At 49.6% G+C, this 18270-nt stretch overlaps 2 protein-coding genes across 3 annotated transcripts; both read left to right on the top strand.

The window, feature by feature from the left end:
• The first annotated feature begins 33 nt into the window (after positions 1-33).
• PPA1 (inorganic pyrophosphatase 1) lies at positions 34-12110 on the top strand. Of its 2 annotated transcripts, XM_074924334.1 has the most exons (12): positions 34-153; positions 337-401; positions 3167-3220; positions 3783-3902; positions 5885-5971; positions 6264-6390; positions 6911-7038; positions 9080-9165; positions 9398-9467; positions 10449-10451; positions 10625-10664; positions 11776-12110. In XM_074924334.1, the coding sequence occupies exons 1-12, from the start codon at positions 90-92 to the stop codon at positions 11805-11807; spliced, it is 876 nt and encodes a 291-aa protein (XP_074780435.1). In that variant the 5' UTR covers positions 34-89; the 3' UTR covers positions 11808-12110. The 2 variants fall into 2 exon arrangements, with proteins under 2 accessions (XP_074780435.1, XP_074780434.1); XM_074924333.1 differs by lacking the exon at positions 10449-10451.
• Positions 12111-12411: 301 nt separating this feature from the next.
• SAR1A (secretion associated Ras related GTPase 1A) lies at positions 12412-18028 on the top strand. Its single transcript, XM_074924414.1, has 7 exons — positions 12412-12511; positions 12971-13046; positions 14285-14404; positions 14897-14962; positions 15609-15712; positions 16140-16271; positions 16928-18028. The coding sequence occupies exons 2-7, from the start codon at positions 12989-12991 to the stop codon at positions 17042-17044; spliced, it is 597 nt and encodes a 198-aa protein (XP_074780515.1). The 5' UTR covers positions 12412-12511; positions 12971-12988; the 3' UTR covers positions 17045-18028.
• Positions 18029-18270: the final 242 nt, after the last annotated feature.

The raw sequence follows: 18270 nt of genomic DNA, 5'->3' as shown, positions 1-18270 counted from the left end.
GGTTTTGGCGCCTGCGCAGTGGTCACGCCGGGAGGCGGGGGGGTGTGGCGCATGCGCAGTGCGGCAGCCGGCGGGCTGATCGCGGCACGATGGCCGGCTACAGCGTGGAGGAACGTGCCGCTCCTCACAGCCTGGAGTATCGGCTCTTCTTCAGTGAGTGCTCACTGCTTGCCTTCTCTTCTTTCCCCCCGCATCCTCACGGGGTTGGGGGGTCGAGCTCCTCTGGAGGCATCCTCGCGGCCTGAAGGTGCGCCCCTCACCTGGGGCGGCCCCTCAGGCAGGGTCTGGCGGGGCGGCCCCTCAGGCCGGGGCTGACTCGCTCTCCTTGCTTTGTAGAGGATGCCGCCGGGCGCTACATCTCCCCTTTCCACGATATCCCCATCTACGCGGATGCAGGCAAGGTAAGAGGGGAAGGGGGGCTGGCTGCCTTGCGGGGAGCAAGGGTCACCAAAAGCAGGTGGCTGGTGTGGCCTGGGGGTGGTGATAAGAGAAACCGCTGGAGCTCTGGGCCCTGGGGGTGAGTGTTTTGTCAGTGCTCCTCAGGGAGTGTCGTTCTGTAAGCCTGAAATACCCAAGAGAGGCTCGTTATGTTGCTTTTCGGCAGTAGCACCCTAAGATTGCAAATAATGGGTGCCTCTCTTTTGAGGTCTCAGCCTCAGAGCGATGTAGAAGAGAACGGGTGACCTCATTCTCATATTTGTGTCTGAGACGTGAGTGCTTGTCTTCAGCTTGTCCGTGAGGTCGTATGAAAGTGTTCTGGGTTAAAAGAAGCAGTTTTTCGTTTAGCTGAATACCTATATCCGCTCCTATGGAGGTGTATGCTTAAGGCTGTGTGATATTTCAGGCTTGGGTTTTGACTGCAGTAAGGCCGCTGTATGCCTGCTGGATCAGCAGCAGAACAGAAGGCGAGGACGTTAAATTCTTGCCGTAGCAGCTCCTGGGGACCTCTTGCCTCGCAAAAAGTGCGGGAGGGGAACTTGCCGCATGCAGTGATGCAGGGCTTTTACATCCTTCCGACAGGCAGCAGTTAGTCAAATTAGGCTGTTGTGAATCACTGTCTGAGATGCCCCAGCTCTAGGAAATCAAAACGGCTGTGCTTCAGTTTCCACTGAACGCTTTTTCAGCAGTAACTCGGGCTCTCTGGCTGTGTTCCTTACCTTTGTAGCTCGTTTCTTTTAACACGTACTAAAAAGCTCTGCAGCTTGAGAAACATAGTGGATGAACTGTTCTAATGTTCGTGATAAGAGAGGTGTAATTTGGAGGTAGGGAATGGTTATGGAAAAGGAAAGAATTGAGAGATGAACCTCTAAAAAGTAGCTGATTGAGCTTTGAGGTGCAGATGTTGTCAGAATACGCTTTGGGAAGTCTGAGGTGGTTTTTGCCTTCTCAGAAGGGACGAAATGGTTTGTAATCATCACAGACAGTGGCGATGCAGTTTCTGTGACCAACTGGGAAAGCAGGTTTCAGAAGCAGGTGTCAGAACGGTAACTCAGGCAAGGAAAATCCAGATAATACTATGCTTTGCTTGCAGAGCAGGGTAGTGCATATCGGGGTGAGGAGGGTTCCTGCAGACTGGTAATGATTAACAAGGGAAACTGAACCACTGGTGTGCCTTCAGGCACTTGGTGCTGCTTGCCAGCATCTCGGTGCCAAGCATTTAAGAGCAGCAAGTGCCGCTAAAGGTTGTAGTCTCTGAAGTTACACAATAGTGCTGATCACGTTAGACCTCTTTCTGTTGCTGGAGTGCCTCTCTGCAGAGATTTACTCATTACTTAGCAGGTTCATTGCCAGCTATAGTAGGGAGCTTAGCTTTGAACAAAAGGTTGACTTGCTCTGTCTGGGCTCCTTGATCTTTACCCTTAGACTTCTAAGACACTGAGAGGATTGCTGTGTGTTTTTTTCAGTCTAGGTCTGGGATGTGCTGACCTTACCTTTACCTGTGTGTCTTGGCATTGCAGAGGAATGACCTTGGGCTACTCACTGGGTGTCTTAGACCAAGGCAGATCTGTCAGTTGGACTGTGGGGAGACTGTTAACCTAACAAAGATGCACCCCCAAGTCATCTTTCCTTGCCTGCAAAGCTGTAAGCGCCCTGACTAACCAGTTCCGATTGCCTCATTCCTTTCCTCAAGTTACTTAAAAATAGTATATACCTTTTTACATATAAATTGCAAATGAGCAGTGACCTTCGTCAATCAAAGGGACGTAATAAAACTTACGTTAGGGAAGGGTGTGGGCAAAGTCAATGATGTAACAGCACTCATTGCACAATAGCAATCTAATTATGGCGCAATACAGGTGTGAGGGATTTTGCAATGGTAATACTGCTTAATGTGGGGATTAGAAACCTTGTCGATGCTAGGGAGCAAGGTTTGACTTTTTATTAAAAGCCATAATCTCTTCAAACAGCAAATGTTAAGATTCAAGCATGAAAAGGTTGTTTTCTTGAAGAAGAGACTGGCATGAACTCTCATGAGGCCTCTCAGTCATCTGGAGTCAACAGGAGATGTTTTCATGCATCACATGTAAACTAGATACTGCAAGATGTGGTTCTGTGTTTCTCCCCCACACCTTTATCCTTGCACCATGCCGCTAACCAGGTCTGCTTTTATAGGAGTGTCAGCTTGGAGAGGAGGAGCTCGGGCATCTTTCCCTATTTCAAGACAGACTAGAATATCTGGGAATGATGTTCTTGCTTGTTCAGGATAGTACATACTCCTCTAAGCCTTGTCTCTTCTAAATTGCCAGGGTGGCTCTTGCTGTAATATTAAGTGCTTTGTATTTAATAACTATGCCTAAAAGATTGTTTTGTTATGTCCAGGATGGTTTGTGTGCAGCTGTCTTCGGTTCATTTAAACCCACTGTTCTGTAACCTGGGAACACGATCGAGGTGTTCGTAGGTGGCAACTGATGGAGCATGCATGGGTGACCTCAGTCTAGCTTTTGCTGGTGTCTTTCGTGGATTCATCTTTGAGTGATGACATGGGACTGACTGGACTAAGGGATTTCTATCAGCTGTATCAAAACTGTCACTGGAACAAACAGGAAAAAAAGAGTTACAGTTTTCATGCAAACTATCTGGCTTTCATGCTTACTTATACATGTTTTCTGGTTTAAAATGTGATAGTGATATTCCTTGCCATTCACTGATACTTTGTTGTCTTCAGAATGTGTTCAACATGGTTGTGGAAGTACCTCGATGGACAAACGCTAAAATGGAGGTAACTGTATCACAATTCCTAGCTTAAGTGCTTGAGCTGACTCGTCTATTAATCTTTGGCTTCGTTGATTTTCTCCCCCTCACCTCCACATCCTGAGGCAGAGTGGGCTAACATTGGTGGCTCCATAAATGGCAAGAAAATAATTCAGCCCCAATAAATAAGGCCTTTCAAAACCTGCCATAGTGTAGGCATCACATCAAGGAAGCTCTCTAGATGTAGCTCTAACTTCCCGTGTAAATACTCCCTTAATGCTAGAAGTCTAGGATGTAGGCAGAGACTTGCAGAAGTTGCAATAACTTAGTGTTCTTCTCTGGCTTCTGACTGCAACAGCAGCTCGTGGCTCTCAACCCCACGTGCTTCTGACGTTTGCAAGTCTGCTGAAAACTATCCCAGGAGACGGCAATGCAACAGCAAGTGGAGTTGTCCAATGTTTGCTGTTGGCTTTGGGGTCAGCTCCTGGTCTCTTGCCTTGTCACTTAGCAGTCAGCTTAATTTTATTAAAAAAATCTCTTGTTTTTTCTTGGAGAGCAAAGTAGAGAGATTTATGTAACTTTCCTTTCAGATTGCAACAAAGGATCCCTTAAACCCAATTAAGCAAGATGTGAAGAAGGGAAAACTGCGCTATGTAGCAAACGTGTTTCCTCATAAGGGTTATATCTGGAATTACGGTGCTATCCCACAGGTACTGTAACTTGTCTCGGTGGCTCATCCTGTCTGGTGGGGAGGAGGGAGGATGCCTCTGTGTGTCTCTGACTACCACCAAACTAACGAGCAAGGCCAGCTGAAAGTCTGATCGCAGCATGTGTAATCTTGCTAATAAAGAGAATCTGTCCAGAAAGTAGGGATAGTTTTAAGTAGAAATCTCAAGAGGTAGGCTTGTAGCTAATGCTGTAAATAAACTACTGAAAAATCTGAGGATGAGTGCTGTTAGTGAGGTACCTGCTGTGTGACTTCTCTTTTTGGCCACCGAGCAGTACAGTTGGACAGCAGCTTGCAGGTCCTTGTCTTTTGATGAAGAGAGCTGTCGCTATATGAGGAAAATGAAGGTTCATGATGGGCAACTGGCAATGTGATGCCCTCGGTTCCTGCCTGATAAAGCTTAAAGAGCTGAAGTTTTAAGTGAATGGTACAGGATCTCGGTGTATGACCTTAGACTGAATCTTTGCAGATATTTTTGTTGCAGTGAATTAGCTGATTGTTTTAGACTTCAGCTGTGGAGAGTGAAAATCTGAGTAGATGTGAAGACTCTATCTTTCCTGTTTCTGCCCCTTATTGTTCAGGGTCTAAACCACACAGCTAGACTAATGTATTGACTGTTGGGTGGTAGTGGATGCCCCGATCCCGGTGTTGGATCTGAGAGAGGCACTCAGGAGTCCAGAGACCACGTGAGGCAGACGTCCACAGCTGCACAGACACGCTTTCCCTGAGAGAGCTGGCAAGGGGGGACGAACAGATGGTGACACCTGGACACACACTCTTAACTGACTGGTGACTGCTAGATAAAGAGGAACTGTGAGCAAGGCTGTTTGCCTCTGATGGTCTCTGAGGTTTGAGTTTGCTTTAGAGAAAGAAATTTTCAGTGGCGGTTCACAGGGAAACACACTGAATTCTGTAATTCTAGTCTTGATAGTAGTGCGTGTCGTGTTTCCACCAAGTGGCTTAAGACAGTGTTTCGAAGTTGAATTGTTTTCTAGTGGGATGGATTCTGAAGCCAGTTCCTTTTTACAGGATTATGGATGGCTTTTGAAACCTTCATACAGTAATGTGTTAGTGGATCAAAGATGTTTATGCATCAAGGGCAAGGGATCGAACTAAACCCTTCCTTGTGGGGAAGTGTGATAGCAATTGTGAAGAATCCTTCAGCACCACCCAGGTTTCAGTACGTCTTCCTGAAGGCTCTGGATGCATCACGAGGTCTTGACTATACTAGTCATGTCCTGGCCTGCAGAGATTTGGGAAGATCATTCCTGCTTTTTATATCTCAACAACCTTAGAGGTAGATGCTCCTTATGATGCAAGTGGGCACAGTGTCCTTTCACTCCTCATCAGAAGCGTGTTTTAAGCAGCTGTTATTTTTGGAGGCCTAGCTCAAATGCCTTCTGGGGTCCTGTCTTCCGACTTGGACTCACCACTGTGGGGGAGATGCACTAGGACACTGGGTAGCACAGGGTATGGGACTCTGCGTTCTTGTCACTGCTCCTAGCGCAACAATGTGTCTTTAATTGTTTAATTAAAAGGAAACAATCCACCCTGTCTGTCTTCCATCCAATAGGGACTGCTATCTGGAGTTCAGGAAACTTCTGTTAAGAAATGAATAGGGAGAGGAACAGGCAGGCGGCCAAATCAAATGAGTGTTCTTTATAGATGTGAACTTCACCTTTATGCAGCTGTGGAACGGAGAAGGAAGTCTGGAAACTTGTTGAAAAAAGGTTTGTCAGTGGGAGGGAGCAGCTTATCCTTGGCCAGATAAGACCTTTTAACCTGGATTCAAACTGCATTTGCAAGCACAAGTGAAACAGTAACCCAGCCACCAGACCTGAAAGCAAGTGTGAAGTGGGCCATCGTCTGTATCTTGGAGGCAATTGCATGCCTGCAATAAACCTGCTTTTTGTTTCCTCTTAAAACCTGAAAGTTCTTATTCCTGTGTGTGGATTTTTTTTGCAGACTTGGGAAGACCCGGGTCACAAAGATGAAAATACTGGCTGCTGTGGAGATAATGATCCAATTGATGTGTGTGAAATTGGAAGCAAGGTACTGCACTCTAAAGGGTAACTGTCCTTTGAAACATGTAATTAGTCAACTATTCAGAGACATTATTCAGTTCTTAACTCCTCTGCCTTAAGAATATGGTGTTTCCCTCTGCTGCTTCTGGAGGTTGTTGATGAGATCATGAGCCTTGTGAGCCAAGGCTTTCGAACCAATGATAAGTTATAGCTCGCTTTGTGGTACCCGACTGCTTGCTGAACTCCCACAGCTTGCGCAGCCTCCTGTTGTGCATTCCTGGGATGCATCAGTACAGACAACAACGTTTTTGTCCTTGCAGGTCTGCTCTCGAGGAGAAGTCATCAGAGTGAAGGTGCTGGGCACCCTGGCACTGATTGATGAGGGAGAGACAGACTGGAAGATAATTGCTATCAACGTTGAAGACCCTGAAGCAGACAACTATAATGGTGAGTAACGGGAGGGAGGAGCAAGCTTAGTAGTCCCCTTTCTCCGTGAGAGCCCACAGGAAACTTTCAAGTCAGGGCACGGGCTTGCTCCTTCTGTGTCACAGTATTAATCAGATGTGAGACTGGAAGGACAACAGAACAAGATGTTATCAGTCTTGTAGCAAACATTTTACTGCTGTTTATCCCAAATTGTCAGTCCTCTGCACAGCCTGGCATCTCAAAGAAAAGAGTGGCTGCACAGCCTGTCCTCAGTGGAAGGAAAGGGATTGTCCAGTAAGTCTCTAATCACAGCAACTGTTTAAATGTGCCTGTGCTGGAGGCAGTCAGGATATGCTGTGAAGATGAAAGACTAACTTTCCTGTGCAGATACCCACTTTGTGTCTTTCCTGTAACCTGTCTGAAATGTTGCTAAGACTACTTGAGGAGGGGCTGAAAGAAGGGCAGCTTGAGAGAGCACGGTAGCAGCTAAGTAACTTCTGTTACTAGATCTGGCTATAACAAACCTCTTCTCCCCGGCTAGATATCAATGATGTCAGAAGGATGAAACCTGGGTACTTAGAAGCTACGGTGGACTGGTTCAGAAGATACAAAGTACCTGATGGAAAGCCAGAAAACCAGTTTGCTTTTAATGGTGAATTTAAAGACAAGGTAGGATCACCTTTCTTCATTACTAAGATAAAAAAGTTATTATCCCACTCTACTCAGCGCTTGTCGGGCCACACCTGGAATACTGTTCAGTTTTGGTCCCTGCTGCACAAAAAAGATGTGGACAGGCTGGAGAGGGTCCAGAGAAGGGCCACAAAGATGATCAAGGGACCGGGAAGCCTGTTGCATGGGGAAGGTCTGTAAGAATTGGGTTTGTTCAGCCTCAAGAAGAGAAGGCTTAGGGGAGACTTTATTACTGTGTTCCAGTATGTGGCTACAACGAAGATGGAGACCCCCTTTTTACAAGGAGTCACATGGAAAAGATGAGGGGTAATGGGTACAAGTTGCTCCGGGGAGACTCCGGTTGGACACAAGAGGAAAGCTTTTCCCAATGAGAGCAGTCAGCCACCAGAATAATCTCCCCAGGGAAGTGGTGGATTTCCCAACACTGGACACTTTTAAGATTCAGCTGGGCAGGGTGCTGGACCATCTTGTCCAGACCATGCTTTTGCCAAGGAAGGTTGAACCAAATGATCCTGCAGGTCCCTTCCAACCTGGTGTTCTGTGATTACTGTGAGCGTGCAAAGGCACGCTGTCCAAAAATTGAGCTCAAGGTGTGTGGGGACATGAGCGAGCAGTTACTGAGAGAATGGATTTCTACAGGGCTGCTGATAGCTGACTTCATTCTTCCTGCTGTTTTTCCAGCCTACCATTCAGCTTGTTTCCAGCCCAGTGCTTGCAGGAATACTAAGAGAAAAAGCATAGTGTTATCACCCTGCTGCTGTTGGATATTATCATTCATGTGGGATCACTTCAGGGCTGGGAGCCTCCATGTCAGAATCAGGGTGAAAAGCACTGGGTTTATTTGCTCCTGCTCTGGAGCAGAGGGTGCTTGACCTCACCCTTTGCCTGCCTCACTCACTATTCTGCTGCAGCCTGGTGCAAGTTGAAATGAACTCAGGAGTTGAAATGCTTCTTCCTTCAGGCATAAAGCGTTCCCTTGCACCCTTTGAGTAATGCTCTGCCTTGGCAGCATTCTTCCGCCTCTTTTCTGGGTTGGGTCAGATAACTTCATGCTCCTGAACGGGTGAAATCCTGCTTCTGCACCCTCCCTCCTGCCAGTCCGGGTGCGCTGTGAGCGGGTTAGTGAGGTGACTCAGCTCCCAGAGCTCCAGTGTTGATGTGGAGCAGGGGAGGGCCTGCAGGGCCCCGGGTGGGAAGGAAGGGGTAAGGGGGGGGCTAAAATGGAAGTCACATGGGAGTGGACTTGTCCCCTTCAGCTGTAGCACAGCACAAGGTTGGGTGGGCTGGAACATCTCGCTGCCCCTCTGGATGGGTGAAACTGGAATCAAGACCAAGGCGGAAAAGAGGGACAGACAACTTCAGACGTGTTCCTGCGGTGTCTTATTTGGCTCTGTGTTGCATTAAACCAGGATATTTATTGCTGGTGTTTGTGCTAACAAAGAATTGCGTGTGCTTCCTTCTCCAGCTGACAGGTTAATGCTTCAGCATATACGACATTTTAAGGAAAAAAAGCTGTGATATGCTTGGAAGCAGGTTCATTTTTAAATGGTTGCAAATCTAGATTAGGTGCGTGTCTCTTCCCGTTGGTCTGTGCAGCAGCTGAAGGATCTGCCTGGAGTGGCAGAAAGATCACAGATAGGTTGGGATCAGCCAACTGCTGGAGACAAACTGAGGGCAGCGGGGCGGGAGGGCTTTTATAATGGAGCATTGGCTCGAGACTAGAATATCTGCATTCAGTTTCTTTTGGCCTCAAGCTCGCTGGGTGACCTTGGCGTATCCTCCCACCTTGAAAGTAAAACAATTCATATTGTAAGATCCCTGTTATTTCTGTTGTGGTGCTCTGAGAGGTTGCTGTTGTTCCTGAAAGGTGCAGTAATGGAAGAGGTCTCCCTTGAGTCAGAAACTATCTAAAATCAGCCTATAAATACTGGCCTCTCGTTCCATGTAACTGATAGTCTGGAGAGGAGTATGGTCTAGTGCTTACACATAACGTGATGTTTGTTCTCATCTTCAACTTCAGGATTTTGCCATGAAGGTCATCAAATGTACTCATGAACACTGGAGAGCTTTAATAGCGAAGAAAACTGACGGAGGGGGGATCAGCTGGTAGGTTAATGCTTGTGGTCCTGTGCATGTTCCTTGCTCCTAGACAAACAACCTTGAAACTTCCTTTCCTGAGTGGTGCCATGCTTTGTTAGCTGCTGGCTGGCTCTGCAGGCCTTTCCCTTCAACTTGGCAACTCTAACAGTGATTCTGAATATTCCGTTGTTATATTCCCCCGTACTTTTGCGGGAGAGACTTGGCTTTCACATTCTCATAAGCGATCTGTCTCTTCTAGCACAAATCTGACTGTGTCCGACAGCCCTTTCTGCTGTAGTCAAGAGTGTGCAAAAGCTACTGTGGATGCAGTAAGTACAAATTTGAGTGTCCTAACCCCATTGTTAGTATTGAGCAAAATGATACAATTTGCGTGGTACTGTAAACTACCCCCTCTGTGAGAATAGCTCATTATATGCTCAGAATTTTTTGGATGACTGAACACACCACCTGTTTCTGGTTAAATAGGATGGATGTGGAGCAAGCCAAACGTTCCTCCAGAGGCTTCTCCTTGCCCTTAGTCATCTGGGAGATGGAATCTAAAACGGAGTTTGCATGAAGGACTAAACTTCTGAACCATAGCTTGGCTGTCAGCTGTTCAGAGAGTGTTTTAAATATTTGGCCTTCCAAGAGCTTCACAGTGCAAGTCACTCTTTGTGAAAAGAAAGTAATTTCTGAGCGCCTTGCAGCCAGGGACTGTGCCTCCTTTGTGATGAAAGGCTTGATGTTCCTGGTGCAGTACTCCTATCCAGCGTCAGGACTTAACTGCATCTCCCTAGGCTTCTGAAGTACTGCTGTTGGCAACTTGAAAGGGGTTAGAGCAGTGGGACAGAAAAATCAAAATGCAAATGTTGCCTCAGTGTATGGAAATGTGACTGGAAACCAGAGTCTCTCTGTATCCTTGGCGAGACTTTTTTTTTAAGCCACTTGGTTTAAAAAGTGCTTGTGTCCTCTGGTGGTATCCAAATTACTTTGTAGATTTTTGGAAGTGCAACCCCAGTTGAGGATGTGTCACCAGCTGGGGGACCCTTGTCTCTCTTCAGTTGTTAAATATCATGTGAAAGCTCTTCAGAGAAGTTTTCTGAGAACCCTTTGTACTTCCATTCCACTGTCACACTGTAGGTTTTTAAAAAAACAGGCTGCCTGGAGCTGTGTAGACACTGGAGCGGTAACTGCTTGTGGTGAGAAGCAGATGGCACTGCAGCCTGTGCTTAGAGCAGAGCACCTCTGGCACGTAGGACATCTGTGGAATGAGGAGCTGTGGGGATGAGGGGACTCATGCTGCACGTCAGCTCGTTATTCCCTTGCAGCTGACCAGCACTGGCTGCCACAGACCAATTTATGCTGCTTAGATCTTAAACTGTGTTCAGTAAAGACTTGGGCAGCTCTAAACGCTGTCTAGTGAGCTTCAGGTGTAAGGTCAACCTCTGTCAACAGCTGCTCTCTGCTAATACACTTCTCGTTTCAGGCACCACCCTGTAAAGCTGCCAACCCAATCCCACCTGAAGGTATGTTTCAGAGCCCACGTTTACTTTGCGATACTGAGTGGAGGCTTCCTCAAGGGAGTTATCAATAGGAAAATGAGGGTCTTAACTGATAGCTGGGTCTGGCTCTAGCACTAGGAGAAACAAAGGGCCTTGTTGGACCTAACTCCTGTCAGTAACGCTGTTTAATTCCTGAGTAACATCTGCTGTTGCCTTACTTCCTTGTTTGGGTACATGAGGCGGGTAGATAAGTGGTAAGTAGAGACTTGATGTGCTGTAGTTTTCTCCAGAAGAGCTTAGATTTATAGCAGGTCCTGAAAAAAGAGCACTGGAGAGGACTGAAATGCAGTGATAGCAGGAGAGCAGTTTCATTAGATCTGGAAAAACTGGGGTTTCATCAGGATCCTCAGTGCAGGTGAGCTGAGGAAGGGAAGTACTCCCTGCCCACCCAGAGCAGAGGCAGAAAGCAGTTGTGTGTTTGGTACTTCGGTTGCAGCTGAACCACTGATCAGAGATTTGTCCCTGAACAAGTGGCCACTGCAAGCTGGTAATGAGCTTTTTGATGCCTCGAGACTTGACTCTAAGACGACAGCAGTTGTGGGAGGAATCCTGGCTTGGCTGTCATCTCCTGCTGTGTGGGGTGGCGATGGACACTTTGCACGTGAAATCTGGATGTTGCTGTAGTGGGGACAAGACCCAGGCGTTGAGCTAACGATGGTGTTGAGAACCCAAAGCTGTGTGGCAGAAAGAGGAGCTAGGCTGCTGTTTCCAATCTCCTCCTGGGTAATAAATCTGTGGAGAACTTTGTCTTCCATGCAGGCATGAGAGGTGGAGGTAAAATGACTTTACCTTCGAGTCAGCTGAGCCCGAGGGAAGCTGAGCAGGCTCTGGCTTGCTGTCCTCGCCTGAACTGAGTCACGCGTGGATGTTCCTAATGGCAGCCTGAGTGAGGGTGACTTCAGGAAAACACAAACAGGGCTACGCAAGAACCTGTTTGCTGTGTGGTGGGGTTGTTGACAGGAGCCAGGGGAAGCCCCTGCGCTGGGGGTTGATGCCTGTGGTGCCCTGGGACTGCTTAATAAGTGGGTGGCTAACAGAGGACTTAACTCCCTCTTTTTTTTTCTGCCCCACATAGTTGACAAGTGGTTCTACTACCAGAAAAACTAAGGCGTGAGGATGGGGAGCAAGACAGCAGTGTCTTCCCATGGAGGAGTCGCCACACACAGGAACAGAGCAGAAAAATAGCTTCAGTGTCAACAAGACCTTGCCTGTAACTTTGTTGATTAGAATTACATACCTAGCAGTGACATGTCTGCTGCTTCAAGGTCCTGTGGAGGCTAGAAGACATAATTTATAAAATCAAAACACCCTGCTTGTGCGTGGTCATACCGTGTACTTTGTAAATCGCGACAGACGATCGCTCACCTGGTACGTGTGTGGATGCTAGAAATAAAAACTACTGAAAGCGAATGCTGCGGGGCTCCCTCTCCTTCCCTGCCAGTCCTGGAGCCCGGCTCTGTGCCGGGGGCTGTCAGCGCCCAGGGTTGTTCGGGGGGGATTAGGTGAGGATTTATCGGGTAATGCAGTGCCGTATCCCGCCGTTTGACCCGGGGCGGGCAGACCCGCCCGGGGCCGCCCTCGACCCCGCGTCCTGCGGGGCGGCCCCGCCCGGGGGCGGTCTCGAACCCGCGGCGCCGGGGAGCGGCAGCGCGCCGCCGTGACGTCAGACGCCCGGCCGACGTGGGAAGCCAGCGCGGCGATGCCGCCGGGCCGGAAGTGGGCGGGGCGCGCGGGGTGACGTGTTTCCGGCGGGGAGCTGGCGGCTGCCGAGGCGGGGAGTCGGTGGCGCGGCGGCCCGGGGGCAGCCGGGGGTGAGCGGCGGCGGGGGGCGGCCGGGCCCCGGGAGGGCAGCGAGCGGGGCGGCCGGGGCCGGGCCGGGCCGGGCGCGGGGCGGCGGCGGGGTGTGACACGCAGGCAGGGGGAGGGGGGGCGGGGCGGGGGCTAGGCCGCGCCGCCCGCCCTTGAGGCAGACGCTGGGGCCGCCTCCTCCCGGTCGTACCCCCCCCCCCCCCCCCCCCCCCCCCCCGCCTCCCGCCTCCCGCCCGGAGCCGGGTTTGGAGGCGAAGGGTGCGTGTGGGGGTCCGGCGGCCGGCGCCTCCGCTGCCGCCTGCCCGGGAAGTTCGCCCGGGGGCGATTAGTCACCACTCCGGTGTGCCGGCCGGGAGGGGAGCGGGACCTGAGTGCCGGCAGCCCGCGGGGGCGGGGGGCAGCCAGCTGGCTGCCGGCAGGCCCTGACGCTTGTGACGCTGGTTTTGGTTTTGTCCCGGCAGGTGATTTAATCTTCAGCGATGTCTTTCATTTTCGAATGGCTCTACAACGGCTTCAGCAGCGTGCTGCAGTTTCTCGGTAATGTCACCTTACGTTGGTGCTTCAGCAGCTCAGCCCGGGCTGTGGTAGCTGCCCTTAGGTCTGTTTGGCTTGTGCCAGTTGCCAAGATCACCTAAAAGCGATTAAAGCGCGTTTCCTTTGGAGCGTGCCATGGCTCTGGCTAGGATAGAGTCTGGTGAGAAAGCTGCAGATCGATGAAAATCTTTTTTACGCTCAGGGGAAAAACTTTGAGAATAAGTTGGAGGCGTTTGGCTCCCACTCGGTCTTTCTCTTGCTGTTTAGAAGTGTGAGAGCAGCTGGGCTGATGCCAAAGGGCCTGTTGAGCCCAACGCCCTGCCCTGGGCAGCCAAGGAACCCCATCCTCCTCCTTCTCCTCCTTCTGGCACCCGAGCTCACCAGCTCCGCCAGAGCTCGCCCTTATTTCTCGCTGCTGCAGCTGGCTGCCTTACTCCTCCTCAAATTGTCCCTTCCCACCCCAGGCTACTCACCGTGGCATCCCTGTGTCAGCTGCTGTCCGTTGGCTGAGCCCCACAGCACGATCTGGGGTGAAGGTTCTTTGCGGTGGTGCTGGCCAAAACGTTGCCCCAGTCCAGGGTGACCCATGTAGCTGGGCTGTCTGCTTGACTGCAGCACGAGCAGCCACCCCTCTTGTGGGGTGCGGGCCATGGCAAAGCTCCTGCTAGAGCCATGACTTTCAGCAGAGATCCTTGTTGGAGAACGGGGCGCTCTCTGTCCCGTGAGGGGTAGGGAGGGATGAGAAGACGTCTTGTTGGAAACCTAAGGGAACTTTCCTGTGGCAGATGTGTACCAGGAAGTGGAAGAAAATCAGTTTCTCTAAAGAAAATGATGTGTTGTTTCATGCTTTCCACTTTTTCTTCAACTTGCTGCTGTCTTTTATAAGTTTATTCCCTTTGGGGTGACAGATTGATCCATTGCACATAAGTGATACTTTACTACACATCCTTCTGCTAGGATGTATCTGAGAAAAGAATACGTTACTCGTAGAAATACGAGCTTAGGAAATGTCTGTTGTTGTAGACGTTACGTTGCATCGCCATGGTAAAAGCCAGTTCAAGCTGTGCTTTTTTTCCCCTGCTGTTCTGTGTAGGGGTGGGAAGCACCGTAGAAGCCTGGGTGGCCATATAGCTCTGGGAGAGGGGTTCCTGTATAAACAGCAGCGAGTGTCATAGTGTGTCTGCGCGTGTGCCGAGATAAGCCCGCTGGAGTTTTTCTTCCTTGTTTGTTTTTCTTTTCAGGTTTGTACAAGAAGTCTGGAAAACTCGTGTTCCTGGGCTTGGATAACGCAGGCAAAACCACTCTGCTGCACATGCTGAAAGATGACAGGCTGGGTCAGCATGTCCCGACACTACATCCCAGTAAGTCTGCCAGCGACTGAGCCCCGCCTGCCTCCCGGGGTGGAGTTGCAGTCTCAAAAGATGCCTCGGTGATAGCTCTGCACTGGGGCAATGGACTTTTAAGAGTGTTAAAACGTCACCTGAGGTTGCAGCTGCGTGTTGGTTGCCCAAGCGAAAGTGGATTGGTGTTTTCTTCTTAAATGTAAAATGGAGAGCCTGAGAAATAGCGTGGTTCAGTTAATATCACTTGCTTTGCTTGGGGAGGGAGTGGGTTTCTAACGAAAAGTATAGTAAAGTACGATAAGTGCAGATTAATAAGCACGTGCTTAAGCAGGGAGATTGGAGAAATTATTATGTGGAACGACTCCGTTTCAGTGGCTGAATTCTATAGGCAATTCAGGGAAGTCCTGAATCCTACAGGATCTCTTACATGAAAAGTGTGTATGTTAACGTGAGTCCCCAGGAAATTCTGGCTGTGACAGCTTCTTTACTCCCTGTATTTTTACTTTCCAGCATCAGAGGAGCTGACGATTGCTGGAATGACCTTTACGACTTTTGATCTGGGTGGACATGAGCAAGGTAAGAGTGAAGTTGCTGAGTGGGAGGCACTGGATGAGGTCAGCCTCCCCATTTCCACGATGCCAGCCACCTTAAGAAAAATCTACCAGAAAGTGGTAGAAAAGCAATAGCGATTAGCAGGACCTAATTATTTGTTGCCTGAAATTATTTATGGAGCTATATGTGGAAATAACCTCCTGGCTCTAAGCATACCAGTGGTTCAACACTTGTGCTTAATTCTGGCAGTTTGGAAATAAATGCTGCCAGTTCATGCTCTGCTGCCTGAAATATTTTTAGCTGTGGAAGACTTGAATGTCGTAAGCTTATTCTTTTGAATAATTGCTGAATTTTTATTTTTAGACCTTCTAGAAGTTCTAAGCAAAGTTTTTCTGCCTTTTTCTTTTTTTAATATGCAAAAATATTGGAAGAAAGACACCCTGGCTCGAAGGGCAGCTTTAGTTGCTGAGGCTTACTTATGAAAGCAGAGAGTGTAATGGGCTCTCCAAACTGCCTGGCTTGCAGCCTTGGCCGGTCCCTTCACCAGAAGAAGGTCTTCCGTTGTCTTGAGGAAATTACCATGAAGAGGGTGGCTCCTTTTTGGGTGTAGTTCTCCCCTTACCTCGGGTAGCGTTTTCACGGGGCGGTGTTTGTCGCTTCTGCGTTCCAGCTCGCCGGGTCTGGAAGAACTACCTGCCAGCCATCAACGGGATCGTCTTCCTGGTGGACTGTGCAGATCACACGCGTCTTATGGAATCCAAAGTTGAGCTTAATGTAAGCTTATTTTCTTCCTTCCCTAACACTTCTGATTAGCTAAATTATAAATATTCTTTTGGGGGGGCTGGAACTTGTGGACAGCACATTTTGAGAGTCAAACGCACTTCCAGTGTATCTTTTCTGCCAGCGATGCGGTGTCCAAAGCATGTGCTTATCAGAATTTGCACGTTACTTTGTGCAGGGCCCGGATCAGTGCGGGTTTATAAGTACAGTCATCCCAGAGCCAAAGAAGTTTTGAAATGGCCCTGGTGCTTAGATAGGAGCTTCTTCTAAGAAGCCTTTCTGGAGAGACTCCTCTTCCACAGAAATACTGTAGCACCAAAAAACAGCCCTTCTTGGTCACGGAGCTCAAACAAAATGTTTTTCTTCAAACACTGGATGTTTGTTCTGCCTCTGCTTAACTCTTCTTCTGTCTTGCACACAGGCGCTAATGACAGATGAAACAATATCCAACGTGCCAATCCTTATCTTGGGTAACAAAATCGACAGACCGGAGGCCATCAGCGAGGAGAAACTGCGGGAGATCTTTGGGCTCTATGGACAGACCACGGGAAAGGTAGGGAGGCACCTGCATCTTGGATCGTCCACGAGTGAGGGAGGGCTTGGGTTTGTTGGAGAATGAAGCTCCATCTAGAAACTAATTGAGCTGTTACTGTGAATTTGTCCACAGTATTGACCGAGGTGAATTTTTAATAGCACCACCACCCTCGGGCAAGTTTTGAAACTGCCAGAACTTTGCAAAACGTGGTACCTCTACAAGAATTGGGGGATTAGGTGTCGAGCTGGTGTTTCATTGTCTGGCTCTTCCAGTTTTCGTTATCCTGCATTTCTGTCAAGTTACCTATCTAATCATTTTTTCAGTGTTTAAAACCAGTACAGTTAGAACTGATGGGAAATGCTGGGTGACCGCAGTAAAACACCCCAAGTCTGCTCTTGGCTCTGGCTTCTCCAGGCGGCGACAATTGTTCCTTGTATCGCCCTGCCAAGCGTCGCAGGTCCCTCAGGCTGCGCCTCGAAAATGCTTTGGTGTTTCCGATGCCCCTTCTCCCACGCTGCCGGCTCCGAAAGTCCCATGGGCAGGTGCCTCTGTGCAGCCGGGAGAGGAAGCTCCCTGGGCCGGGAGGGGTTGACCCGCAGACGTTGGTGCCTCGGTTTGCCGCTTGCCCGAGGGCAGCGGGGCCGCGGAGCTGACCTGCCTTTGGGTTTCCCCAGGGAAACGTGCCACTGAAGGACCTGAACGCGCGCCCCATGGAGGTGTTCATGTGCAGCGTCCTGAAGAGGCAAGGCTACGGCGAGGGCTTCCGCTGGCTATCGCAGTACATTGACTGATACTTGGACGGACATAAAAGAGTTTTACTCCTCTGGACTGATCCTGTTCACAGCTTCCTATGGACTTTTCTATTAGAACACGGAAGGCTTTCCAACCGCGTTCCGGTGTTGACCAAGAGACTCCTGGTTTTCGGCTGCCCTAACGCACAGTGGTGACACAACTCTTTTCCACGTGACGGGGAGATGGCACCGTTCCGCACGCGGGTGCAAGTTGTCCCTTTCAGTTCGGTTACAGCGGGGCTGGTGTGACCTGGGAAGTAAAACTCTGCACGCTGCACTGTAACAGCTGAAAAAGAGCGCACGTCTCACCACTGTGGTTAATTGACTTAAAGAAAAAAAAGAAAAAAAGCAATTATATTTTTTAAAGAAAGTGTTAATGTAAACAGCGTCCCTTCTAACTTTTTAGTTTAACGTTCATCTTGTTTAGTCCAGAGTCTGGTTAGGGTTTTTTAAAAATATATTTAACAATATTTAGATATTTCACAAATTACTGAACCAAGGTATCACGATATTAGAAGTCCTCAATAAACATAGCATTTGGGCTTAACTGAGCTGTAGGGTGGCTGTGCTGTGTCACGAAGAGGGGGCCCTGGGGCCCGAGGTGTGCAATCTGAGCTGCTTCAGTTTACGGGGATTTTTTTCGTTTGTTTTTTTTTCAGTCAGAGAGGAGCGCCCGGCCAGCACACCCAGTTTCGGTGTCGGGAGGTGGCGGCCGGCGCTCGCTCCCGGTGAGACGGGTTCCCCCGCCGCCGGGCCAGGCCTCGGCCGAGGGCGTCGAATCCTCTCGCTTGCGCCATCGCAGCGAGAACCGTGGAGCTGTTTTGGTGGTTGTAGCATGGAAGTGTTTGACGTTTGCGTACCATGAGATTGTTAATGTAGACTAAACCAGTTTCTTTTTATACTCGGCGGATTATTTTTTTTGTCTGAGGTTTCATTACTGTCTAGCACTCATTTTCGGTTAAATAAAGACGTGTCTTTCTCCTCTGAAGGGCTGGCGATCCTCCGTCCGACCCGGTGCTGCCCTTTGGCCGCCTGCGGGGGTAAACTGGATCGAAAGCGGCAAGGCCTGGCCGAGCCTTTTCCCGGGGCAGCCGCCTCCTGCCCTGGCAGCGGCGGCCGCTCGCCTCCATTACACGCTCGCCCCGCCGCCAAACCGCCTCCGGCCTCGCCCCGGCACCGCCGCCGGCATCTCCGGTGCCGCTCTGGGACGGAGCCCTGCGGGTGCG

This window comes from Athene noctua, chromosome 21 (assembly GCF_965140245.1).
Source record: "Athene noctua chromosome 21, bAthNoc1.hap1.1, whole genome shotgun sequence".
In the NCBI taxonomy this organism is placed as follows: Eukaryota; Metazoa; Chordata; class Aves; order Strigiformes; family Strigidae; genus Athene; species Athene noctua.
This window is presented reverse-complemented; position numbering and strand designations above follow the sequence as displayed.